Source organism: Bemisia tabaci, chromosome 5 (genome assembly GCF_918797505.1).
Source record: "Bemisia tabaci chromosome 5, PGI_BMITA_v3".
In the NCBI taxonomy this organism is placed as follows: domain Eukaryota; kingdom Metazoa; phylum Arthropoda; class Insecta; order Hemiptera; family Aleyrodidae; genus Bemisia; species Bemisia tabaci.
This window is the reverse complement of record NC_092797.1, coordinates 21,783,719-21,795,330: the sequence shown is the minus strand read 5'-3', so window position 1 is coordinate 21,795,330 and position 11,612 is coordinate 21,783,719. Positions and strand designations below refer to the sequence as shown.

General features: G+C 36.0%; 2 protein-coding genes across 3 annotated transcripts in view; one reads left to right on the top strand and one right to left on the bottom strand.

Moving 5' to 3' along the window:
- Positions 1-130: 130 nt before the first annotated feature.
- On the bottom strand, positions 131-10,788 carry Rrp45 (exosome complex component Rrp45). The gene is made up of 10 exons (XM_019050854.2): positions 10,544-10,788; positions 9,720-9,814; positions 8,440-8,662; positions 6,450-6,670; positions 5,778-5,999; positions 4,915-5,066; positions 4,211-4,302; positions 3,206-3,329; positions 2,518-2,596; positions 131-1,420 (listed from the first exon to the last, which is right to left on the bottom strand). The coding sequence occupies exons 1-10, from the start codon at positions 10,607-10,609 to the stop codon at positions 1,387-1,389; spliced, it is 1,308 nt and encodes a 435-aa protein (XP_018906399.1). The 5' UTR covers positions 10,610-10,788; the 3' UTR covers positions 131-1,386.
- A 155-nt stretch (positions 10,789-10,943) lies between these two features.
- Positions 10,944-11,612, top strand: part of HERC2 (E3 ubiquitin-protein ligase HERC2) — a 35,626-nt gene continuing 34,957 nt past the window's right edge. For both annotated transcript variants that reach the window (XM_019050851.2, XM_019050849.2), the window contains exon 1: positions 10,944-11,189. The gene's annotated coding sequence lies outside the window, so the exon portion shown is untranslated. The remainder of the gene's footprint in view (positions 11,190-11,612) is intronic.

The following is an 11,612-nucleotide window of genomic DNA, read 5'->3' as shown; positions in this document are numbered from 1 at the left end:
TTCTTGGCATTGTGAGCATAGTCCTTTATAAAGAAAATCATGATACTCAAAGACTGTTTAAGGCTACGCAAACTACAATTTTGAAGCCACCGGACGTTTCATAAAACGGACAACAGAAAAAACAGTAAAATCTTGAAACTTCGAAAATTTATTAAAACAGTTGAAAGTTTATTACGTTTTTTTTTCATTGAAATCATGCATGTCCTGGGGTGTAACAAAAATAGAAAATTGAAATACACAAATGGAGAGCAGTATACCCTACTGCAACCATAAAAAGTCTTACCTTCATCAGACTTTTTATCAACACGTATTAGCTTCAAACCTGACCAGTTGGCCAGCATACTTTTACTGGACTGCCTTACAAATTTTTATGCCTATGCAGGCTTGTCTCTTTGAAAACTTTCTAGGCAGACTTGTAGGTATGGACCTTGCCTAACCAAACGGAATCAAGTCACATCAAGATTGAACCGAGTGAAAGTGGTTTAAATCTTTAAAGCTTCACAAGATACTGTGTCACATGTGAGGCTCAACATCTTTTCTCGAATTAAAATTATTTTCTTTTAACTTTAAATTTCTGACAGGAGAAAATTGTTACCTGAATCAGCTTGAAACTACCCCTGAATCGTCTTTACCTACATGTGACTTAGTTCCATTCCGTGCATGTACTTTGTCGCTACTATGATATAAGGGCATATCTACACTTTTGGATGAGCCCTATTGCCCATTCATTCTACATACTTTTTGGGGCTCACAGAGAAACGCCCTGAAGTCAGAAGGGCGACGATTTGAGGTATAGATTTCTGATTTTAAAAATATGAGCACAAAAATATCTTTCTTCTTTTATCTGATTGAGTTACTTTATCATTCGATGGCATAAGTCTGCAACCACATATCTCGTTTGCGGTGTTTGAAAATCTCTGCCTTTGTTATTTTTTTAAAGGAGAACAAATTAACATCATTCCTTGAGGTGTTTGCAGAATTTTCTTCGCACAGAAAGAAAAATCACGGCAGTTTTAAAGAATTGCAGTTAAGTAGCTTTCTGTATAAAAAATAAAGTACGACAGGAAGTCTGCGACGTCGCAAACCGAGTTATGTGACTACCGACTTACACTGTCACATTGCATTTTTGAGGTTTGTTAGAGGTCATAGTTTGTTTTACTGCGAATGGTTTTTTTTTTTATTTTTTTTATTAACGAGGGCCTATCCCAACTTTATGTGAGACTGAAAAAAAAAGAAAAAAAAAAAAGTTAGTACAGATCCGTAAGATAACGGTATTTTCAAAAAACCATCATCAGAAGTTTTGATATTTTTAGATGTTAGTGGAGCATAGATGAATTCAGCTGCTGTGTTTCAGGTTCTGTAAGTTGTTCACTTTGGAGAAGGAGATTACTTTTTTCCGGATTTCTTCTTCTTTGGGAGTCTGAAAATAAAAAAACAGATGAGTTTAAAGCCAACAGTAAATATATGGGGTACTAAGTAAGGAGAAAGTCATGAAAATTCGAGTAGGTATCGGCTACCACTACCCATCATCTCATCTTTATACTGGAGTATGGAACCGTTCTGGTTAACTACTCCTTTCTTCCTCATTATTGAGAGAGTGGGTCAGTTATGCTTGTCATAGAATGGTGCTTTGGTGTTTTAAGCTGGTAGATACGCAAAAGTTATTAAGATTCGTCCAAAAGCCAAATTTCTACGTCCCATATCAACAAAGATGACACTCATCGAAAAATAGGATGTAGTGCATTATCCACCGCTGTTGTGCATAACATGATTTTTTCCACCTTGGTTTCATTAATCAGAGATTCAAATACTTGCACTGGTTGCTTGACATAAAACACATGTGTAACTAAGGAGGACGAAACGATGGTATACACCACTGCAAAGATAACGTAATACACAGTGTTTTTTGATGAGCGATATCTCCATTAATATTGGACATAGGAATTTTGCATTTGCACAAATCTTCATAATTTTTGATAATTCATAAGCTAAAGCCACCAAAACATGATTCTGCAACTCGCACAACTGATCCATTAAAAACTCAGATTAGTATCTTTCTCTCCTCTTGAAAAAGAGGCTGCCTATCTTTAAAAAAACAACGAATATGTTGCCATGGAGAGAGTTAAAGATAGACAAGGAAAGCACTACATTTTTTGCTGCATATGTTTGAGCTCATTTGAATGCCGGGCTGTAGAGAGGAAAATATGGCGAGGCAAATAGAGGCAACGTTCGAATTGCCTAACCAGTCTGAGACAGGGTGGATGTTAATTTGTTAGTTTCGATCCACTATTTGAATGTTTAGACTGAGTTGATCCCTAATACAGTCTTCACACTTCTATACAACCTCAAGAGGAGGTGTTAATAACCGTCCAAAGTTATGCAAAGATGATCTCATATTGTTGACATTCCTCAAAAGATGCCGGGTATGTTGTTCCCTAGAATATGCAACATTTCATAGTAATATTATGTGTTGCATTCCATCTGATTAAATTTTTGAAGTTGATTAATAATACTCACTTTTGAGACAAATCTCTTTGTTCAAGGTTTTCAGGTTTCAGTACAGTTACCTCTTCTTCCTCACTATCACCACTCAATTCTGAAATCATCGAAGAAAATGTAAAAATTATTACAGAGATAATAATCTAAATTGCTTTCTAATTTAAAAATTAGATGATATACTTCAAATATTACAACGTTTACGAACATATCAAACAATCATCCGACTGTAGGATATTCAGACTGTCACGCTTTTTCAATGCACACTCCTGAGTAATTTTCTATCTTTTGTTTAAATGTTGGTGATTGAGGAGAGTTCCTCTTTCTTCACCGTCATCCGTCTTGGAAGGTGCGGCAGAATGCTCCTGAACTAAATGCTCCACATATCTGACACGGTGGCAGTGCCACGTATTCATATAAGAATTCACTTTTCACCCCGGCTTTTCTCAGCTTTGGTACATAGAAAGTTTAACTTTAGCAGCTTCTTATTTATTCATTTATTCTTATTTGAACAAATTTTATTCAAAGATATTGTAACTACTACAAAGACTATATGCCTTGTATCCATCTACATGAATTAAATTCACTGAGGTATTGGGAAAACAAAGAAACATTAGATAATACAGATTATCTAGAAGATCAGGAATTTTGAAATTCTCTTTCTTCTGTCGTAAGAAAATATTTAAGTTAATCAGCTTGATAGTTTTACCTAGTTGAATGACTTTTTCATGACGACTGACTTCCTGGACTAGTTCCACCTCTGAATTTTCAGACTCACTGGAATAATCACCACCTTCATCGACCATCCATGCATTTTTATCACCAAGGCCAACCTAAAACAAAAGTATGTTTACATATCTATACATTGTAACTAAGTATCATATCCTCTAATTTCTTCTTCAGCATAACTTTTGCTTACTATAAGTATCTTGAGTAGCACTAGGAAATTTTTGTGGGTAAGATTGAATAAATTTTCAAGATTTTCCTTTCATTGTAGAGACGAGTCTTATCATGCAATGCTCAGCATTTGCACAGGTGTGGTACCCTAGCAACCCACTTTAAGCCTGCCTCTGGCTTACAGTTTATCGTCTGAGCATATCATCTGAAACGCCATGGAGCTTGCCACCAAGGTTCGTTGGAGGTTTTTTTTCTTTTTTGGGAGGCTTCCTGAATCTCTTGCTGAAAGATCCTGGAAACCAACACATATTCATGACCGTTGGGTTTTTTTGAACCACCCTATAGGAGCCTGCTCTAAACAAATTGCTATATTTGAGCATATCAAATGCTACTGTATCATTCTTAAAAAAGTGGATCGTATCTGATAGAGGGCCATATCTAATGGACATCCTGTTTGGATCTTTTAGCAGTTTGAATGGAAACAAAGGGATTGTGAAACCTGATAAAGAAATATAATTTTAAAATCTGAGGGCCTTGTTTATGCTCAAATTGGCCGCGTCTGTTTACTTTAAAATCAGTTTCAGTTGCGAAATAACATTCAATTTGAGAAACATTTTCTTCTAACTTTTCTGGTAGAAAAATAATTTTTCAACCATCTCGAAAGGTCCCGATTTTTTCACTTAATTTTTTCTTTGATAATTCATATTTTGCAGCATCTTTTCCCCAGAATAAGTGTGTTATTTCGTTGATGAACTCGTTCTTCATCCTATGATTTTAAATTAAAAAATCCTGTTTACAGCATCTTCTAAAACCTTACCTTCACATCAAGATTGCTGACTAATTCAGCAGAACTGGGTCCGGTTGAGACTATTTTCATATCTTCATTACTACAATCCTTCATTTCAACATCTAAAAAAAGACCAAAAGAAAAAATAATGGTCACTATGCTGCAGAACGGTACTTATGAAAAAGTTATTTGACAATATGTATACTTGAATGCTCTTCAACCGTTAAAGACTGATTGTTTTGGGCAGCATCAACTTCTTACCTCTTCTTTAATGCCACTCATTCACCAATTAGTGAGACACCCTCTAGAACGCTTGCCAGAAAGAAACAATTAAACATAGGTAAAAATAGAAGCAACAACAAGGTACTTGTCATTTTTTCCATACATCTACAATTGCTTCAACTGCTTGGTCACGATATTTAGCACAAAGCTACTCAGAACGTCCAAGTTGTCTGGAATAAATTCATTCCTGATATGCTCCCTCTCTGCTTAAAACCGATTTTCCAGAAGTCAATTTCTGTTGCTTACAGCATTTTCTAAACTTGCGATATCTGGGGGAAATTAGAGTTGTATATTCTTTTTTTTCCCTCTTCTTTTTTGAAAAAATAAAATAATGATAAAAATGCTTAGAAATAAAATTTTTTCCTACAGATGGTGAGAACAAAAATAGTAATGTAAAGTATGTTTGTATAGTAAAGTAATGTAATATGCATTAAAGTATAAAGGTCAAAAACCTAATTTTTCTTCAGTTTCTGTGGTCAATTCTTTTATTTTCTCCTGGAGTTCCCTGTCTGTCAGTTTGATGATTAGCCGCTCTTGCGATAAAGCAAACAAGGAGTCTTCGTTAACACATGAAACCAAGCCTGGTACTTGCATGTTGGAATTCCTAAAAAGAAAAAAAACAATGAGTTAAACTCAATTAAGGGGCAAAGAAAAACTTATTGGTTCTTTGTCAAAATTTGAGAGAGGCCATAGACAAAAACACAGGAAAAAGTTTAGATTGTGCATTTTCTCACATAGAATTAGAGAGAAAGAGCTTAAAATAGAGAATTTGCAGGTGTCTGAAATTTTGTAAATTTCATCTTTAAAATGATACTGCTAAGAAAACTGAATACAAGGATATCCTTGGTTTCTAAATTGGACAATTATTGGAGGAAATATGACAAAATAACCTAATCTGCTAAAATACATGTGTTCAAATGGAAAATGTTGCCAGATGACGTCATGAGGTGGCACATTTTCTCACTTTTAAATCTATTGTTCTCCAATTTCCCATGTCAGAAAAAAGTTATGGAAAATACTGCAAATTCAGCTCACTATGCACTCTCAGATGAAGCAATAAAATTTTTGTGTGCAGATTCTCCGTTGAGTTCAAAGTACAAAACGTAAATGGTATGATCGTACTTTTTCTTAAATATTGTTTATAGAGAAAATTGAAATATACTGGGCTACTGAATAGTTCTTTAAACCCAACAGAAAACGAAAGGTGAGGAGATTTAAAGCAAAGGACAGTCCACCAAATCAGAGATATAGATTTCTGAATAATGGATTCTTGTTCCATGAGTAAAAAACATGATAACTTAATAGCTCAGCATACCTGACATTTTGGTCTTCCTGGAGTGTATCTCTCACATAATCCACAAGCCTCTTGGCTATTTTAGCTGCTTGACTGGAGCACCTGACCACTAGATCCACAGTTTTAATGGAAGAACCCTCTAAATAAAGGCCGCACAGTTCTCTATAGCTATTGACACATACGACTAGTTGAACGTCAGATACATGCTCTTCTAAAGCGGTCGGATCGTGTATTATATGCTTCCTGAAAAAAAAGAGAAGGAAAATAGACTGTTGAAGTAGTTCTTTGTTTTTTTAGTGAAGTGAAATTCCCAAACCTTGTATCTTGTTTGCAGTGTCTAAAAATCTCTGCTCCTCTTTTACTCCTCTAAAGGAAAACAAATCAACATCATTCCTTGAAGTTTTTGGAAGAATTTTATCAACATTTAGCTGAAATGAAATCTTGTGATGATACAAGACTCCAGAAAAAGGTTCCACTTGACCCCCTCCTCCCGAATTGTCAGCTATATGTTGAGCACCCCTTGATCCCTTCTCTCCATGGGCACCTGACATCATTTATAAATAGCCCCTAGGGTTCAAAAATTATTTTTATAAATGAGAAACAGTGCAAGATGTGAGCTCATAAAAAAGAAACTGAGAAGTTTGACAGCACTAGCCAAGAATTGCACACTACAAAAATGATTAATTGATTTACCCTTGATCAAATAATGCAAATGAAACTGCAACAGGATAGTGGTGAATAGTTAAAGGGATGGCATCTCGCTCTGCTTCTGAATGGATGATGATCCCCTCTCCTGTGGATGTCACATCAGGGTGTCGAAAATGCGCAAGTGCAGCCAACGCCGCGATAGAACAGCAACCAACGACATTTCCTTCATAGTTTAGGATATTGAGATCAACACGTACATTCCAGACCTGAAATGAAAGAGACATAGTGTAAAAAATTAAGCTGTGTTGAAAGTATAGATGATGGTGCTATAACTCTGAGACTCACACAGGTGGCGAGGGGAAAAGAGCAATTGGTGCAGGTGAGGTATTGATTACTTAAGTATGTTCTTTAGGTCGCAGAATCCGAATTTGAGGTCAAAAACTGACATTTCATGCAAAGAATCCCCCCCCCCATCAAGAAAGCAGCCAAAAATGCTGCTGCATAGATGAACAAATCATTACCATGAAACAGCGCCAACATGAGGTATCGATTCCTATGTTTTTTTCGTCGCAGAATCCATAGAGATAATCCGTAGAGATTCATAGGGGAGAGTGTTGCTTGAACATGATTTTCAGCTACCACCTTGGATTTGGAAAGTACTCATCATGAAATGTCGGTTAATACGTAAAAGTTGTATTCTGCCACCAAAAAACATAAGAATCGATGCCTCATGTGTTGTTGTTTTATGGTAATGATTTCTTCATCCCTGTGCCAGCAATTTTGGCTGCTTTCTTGAATGGGGGGGGGGGGGAGGGATTCTTCGCAGGAAATGTCAGTTTTTTACTTCAAATTCGGATTCTGCGCCCTAAAGAACATAAGTAATCGATACCTCACTTGATGTTGTTTCATGGTCTTGATTTGTTCACCCCTGCGGTGGCAATTTCTGCTCCCTTCTTGAATTGCGCGGGGGGGGGGGGGGGGGGGGCTGCGTTTTGGGAAATTCGGAATTTCGAACACAGCTTTCCTCTTCTTGGACATCCAAACCACATACATTTCAATATTTTCTATTCTGCTATCATCATGTTTCAGACGCACAGTTGTACTAAACGCAGAGCAAATCAATCAAAAGCTGTAGATAACTTGCATTTAGGTACTATCAAAATTTCAAATTGCGATACCTCGAAAATAGGATCAGCCAGGATTTCAATTTTTCAGGATTTTAAGTCTACACATACCATAGATTCACTCTCTGCACACCGTTTTTGGGTACATTTTTGTCGCATTTTTTCCCCCTCCCAGACCACCTTGAGGTAGTACGATCGTTTTTAAAGACTTTCATAGAAGAAAATTTTAGAAGGAAAATTCTTGGGAAATGGATAGGGAAAATAATGTCTGTTGATGAGGTGTTCTAAATTTATGACTTTATGTTCCTTTTTTCTTTCAATTTTCCCCTTCAACCTGAATCGTTAATCAGATTTTATTTCATTCATTTTCGATTTATGCATATGACGATACTGAATTCTTAATTTCAGTTTCATAAGTAAGTTAAAAGATTAATATGACATCAGATCTGGGTACCAGAAAAGTTATCAAAGAGATATTGTTCGCCTTGAAGGGTTTCTAGGCATGAAAATGGTGTTGATCATATCTATGAATCTATACCCATTAATAATCTATTCCTACCCAGAAGTCATAATAACATAAAGTTGAATTTTTGTCTACAGTTGGCTGTAGGTTCTTCAATTGGAATATGAATCAACAAAAGAAGAGGAAGGAGAAGAAAAAGAAGGAGAAGAAGAAGAAGAAGAGGAGATATTGTTCCCATTTAATTTCCTTTGTTGGCTTTAGTAACTTATCGTATACACTGGCTGGTGACGTACATGTATATGTAGTATTGCTGTAACTTATGGACTCAAAAGCATCTCTAGACGTAAGAGCTATACAAGTACAAGACTTTTTCTTAAAAGCAAAATAAATTAAAAAAAAGTTGCTTGTATTATGCAGAAAAATATAAGTAAAAAAAAGAGACCAATACCTTTTCTTCAGCAACAATACATAAGGCCTCCAAATCAATACACTTAGATTCTCGGAAACATTTTTCAAGTATCCGATTTATCTTAACCTCGGCATCATTTATTTTTCCTGACTCAAAGTGTACAGATGCCATTCCACTGAGCTCCACGTTGATGAACAGAAGACCTTCATTGGGTCTTGACGTTTTAGGTACTTGTACGTCGCATGAAACTTGAGCTACCACCCTACACAGTAAAATAAGGAAATCATTGTCATTTTGTTTGATATTATTTGAAAATGGATGTGAAATGTTTGCCCTGAATCTTGGTATGAAAAAAATTACTTCAACAAAAAAAATTCATTACATAGTTACTTACAATTCCTTTTGCTACTTATCTAGGACAATTTGAAAGCAATGCACCTTGATATGAAGAACAAAATAACACTTGCTTTCATTGCTTCCGGATGTCTGTATGGGATTGGGAAATGAAATATGTACATACCCATCGAGCTCTTTACTCGTATCATTTTGAAATTTTGTTCCATGGATTTTTCACATTTATCATTGAAGCAATAATGCTTCAATGATGCAATTGCATTTAAATGGTTGAGAGGGATATCGACGGTGAAAGTCGGCAATCACATAACTCAGTTTGCGACGTCACAGACTTCCTGTTATAATTTATTTTTTAAACAGAAACCTACATTCTGCAAAAACTTCAAGGAATGATGTCAATTTGTTCTCCTTTAAAAAAATAACATAGAGGAGGAGATTTTCAGACATCGCAAACGAGTTACGTGATTGCCGACATGCACCGTCGATATGCTTTTTAACAGTGATTACAATTGGTCATTGCGATTGTTACGCTTTTGATTGTGCTCTTTCAGTATTTCTTCCTTACATTTCATTCGTCCGTTGGTGAACCTTCAAATGAACTTCCCTGAAATTTTTTTAACCTTGAGAGGTAATACTCTGAAATTTAGAGAGTAATTTGAGCAAAGGTTAACCTATGAAATATTAAATGTTCTTAGAGATACTGGAACAAAGTAGAAAAAAATGCATTCCTTTGTACAGGAAAAGACAAAGTGTTTATAACTTAATTTTTAAATCATCTTTCAAAAAATTCTTAGAGAGCATTTATCAAATATTTTTTTATGCTTTAATCTATATTAATTCTAGGAGAATAAATGGGAGTGACTTTTGAGATCTAAAAAGCTCTTATAATTGTAAATTTCAATTGGAGCTTCAAGATCAAAGCAACTTCAAGGTAATTTAGTGATGAAAAAAATTAAAAGGCTTACTTTGTACTTCCTAATGTAGTAACACAACTGCCCCATTCTAATCCATATTTAATGTCCAGTTTCCGTAAGTCATCAAATTTTCTTCCATCAAGACGCTAACAACAAAGAAAATACAATTAAAGTTTTTACAGAGACCCAAAAAGTTAAAATTCTCAGAGGAGAATCCATGGAAGGAATGCCTGAATAAGGTCCAAACAATTCAAGAGCGCATGTTCATGAAACAATCAGATGAGGTTAGTGTAATTCGAGTGTTCATGCAATTGGAAATATCGTCAGAAAAAAGATTTCCACACTGAGAGAAACATGAAACTTCAGGTAAGTCTCACTGATACGCCTAGCTTACAATTAGCCTCATTCAGATTAATGTTCCGTTTTGGAACTCTAAAAGAGCAAACAAGAGCCATAACTTGAATGTTCGACTATGTTAAGCTCTCCGTTTCTAGCAACATTGAGGAGGTCCGTTGTAATTGGCTGGCAGTTCAAGTCAATTTCTGTAATCCGCTGGTGCTAAAAATTTTTATACCTCGCGTTTGGTTGAATGTGCAGAGTAAATACTAGAATAGTCTGATGCCAGATAAGAGATATCTTGTACAGCTCATTTGTGCGGGTAGACTCAAAACCGATGAAAATCAAGACATGCAGATTGGTAGTTTCACCATCGATATGTAGTTTTACAGCGGAAATGAGTGTGGTGTTTTTCTTTAATGTTCAAGAATCAGCGAGTAAATAACAGGATTCCTTTAGAGGAAAGATAACTCAGGACAAGAAGAAAGAAGTATAACTCTGAAATGAAAAAAGGAGCAGACGATGCGTCTTCATCGTACCTTCCCTTGAGACACAGCTTGGCGGATAAAGTTTTTCTCACACGTTGACACTATTAGTTCCTTCATCCTTAATTACATATCCGCAAAAACAGGAAGAATCACAGATAAATTATTTAATATGCTAACTGGAATAATAAAAAAGCTTTAGGTACCACCGCTTCGACTAAAGTTAGTCAGTGCATGCTTTAGTGAGTAAAATCATTGCACATGCACATGGACAGAACAGATGGATGTTATGTTTACGATTGTTTGAGGTTATGTTTAAGTTGAATTATCTGCAGACATGTGTCCACACCGATGTTTACACAGCACAGAATCATAAACCATAAAAATTCTGTACTGCTTACCTGTAAATGATGGCCGATGGCTTCTCGTTAGCTTTTCTAATCGGTCTTCGGATATCTCAGATAGCTGTTTTGAATTGATTTTTGTGTTATCACCCGCCCGAGACAGGTTCCCATTTGTACCATTTGGTGATGAAAAGTCGCAATATCCTGGAATCCAATCGAGTCATGTAAAACAGATCAATTTCTACCCTCAAAATCAGCAGAATGTCAAAGTGTCAAGTTTTACTTCAGCGACAGTGAGTCATATGATCAATTTTTGGGTTTTGCGTGTTTGTGTGTCCGCAGTTGACAAACTCTAGGTAAGTAAGCCTCTTTGAAAATCTTTGATGTACTTTAGAGTTTTAAAAGAAACATCTCATTCAAGCAGCTCTTCATCACATTCAATACAGTAGCTGTTACACTATTTCAATACTGGTTCCATGTAGTTGAGGTACTTGAGCCTGATGTCCCAAACAAATGGAGTTGTGTACAAACTACATGCGTTCGCAATAGACAACGGAGATTTTTTCTCTGAATTATCCGTGGAGTTACCCGATGTCCAACTGAGGTGTAACTACCGTCACTTAACTTTGTTTACCTCCTCAATGCTCAATGCTCCATTGACCAGCCGCAAGAGGTGCTAGGCCGTTGCGGTGACCATTGAACTGCCATGACACTTCACTGGGTAAAAAGCATTGTACAACGAAGATGCAAGAACAATCATCAAACTTGCAACGCTCTCA

Coding starts and splice junctions, on each gene's coding strand:
- Rrp45 (XM_019050854.2), bottom strand. CDS start 10,609: ATGAAGGAACTAATAGTGTCAACGTGTGAGAAAAACTTTATCCGCCAA. Junction 8,663..9,719: donor ACTACATTAGGAAGTACAAA/GTAAGCCTTTTA, acceptor TTTACTGTGTAG/GGTGGTAGCTCAAGTTTCAT. Junction 4,303..4,914: donor AGAAACTGAAGAAAAATTAG/GTTTTTGACCTT, acceptor GTCTTTTTTTAG/ATGTTGAAATGAAGGATTGT.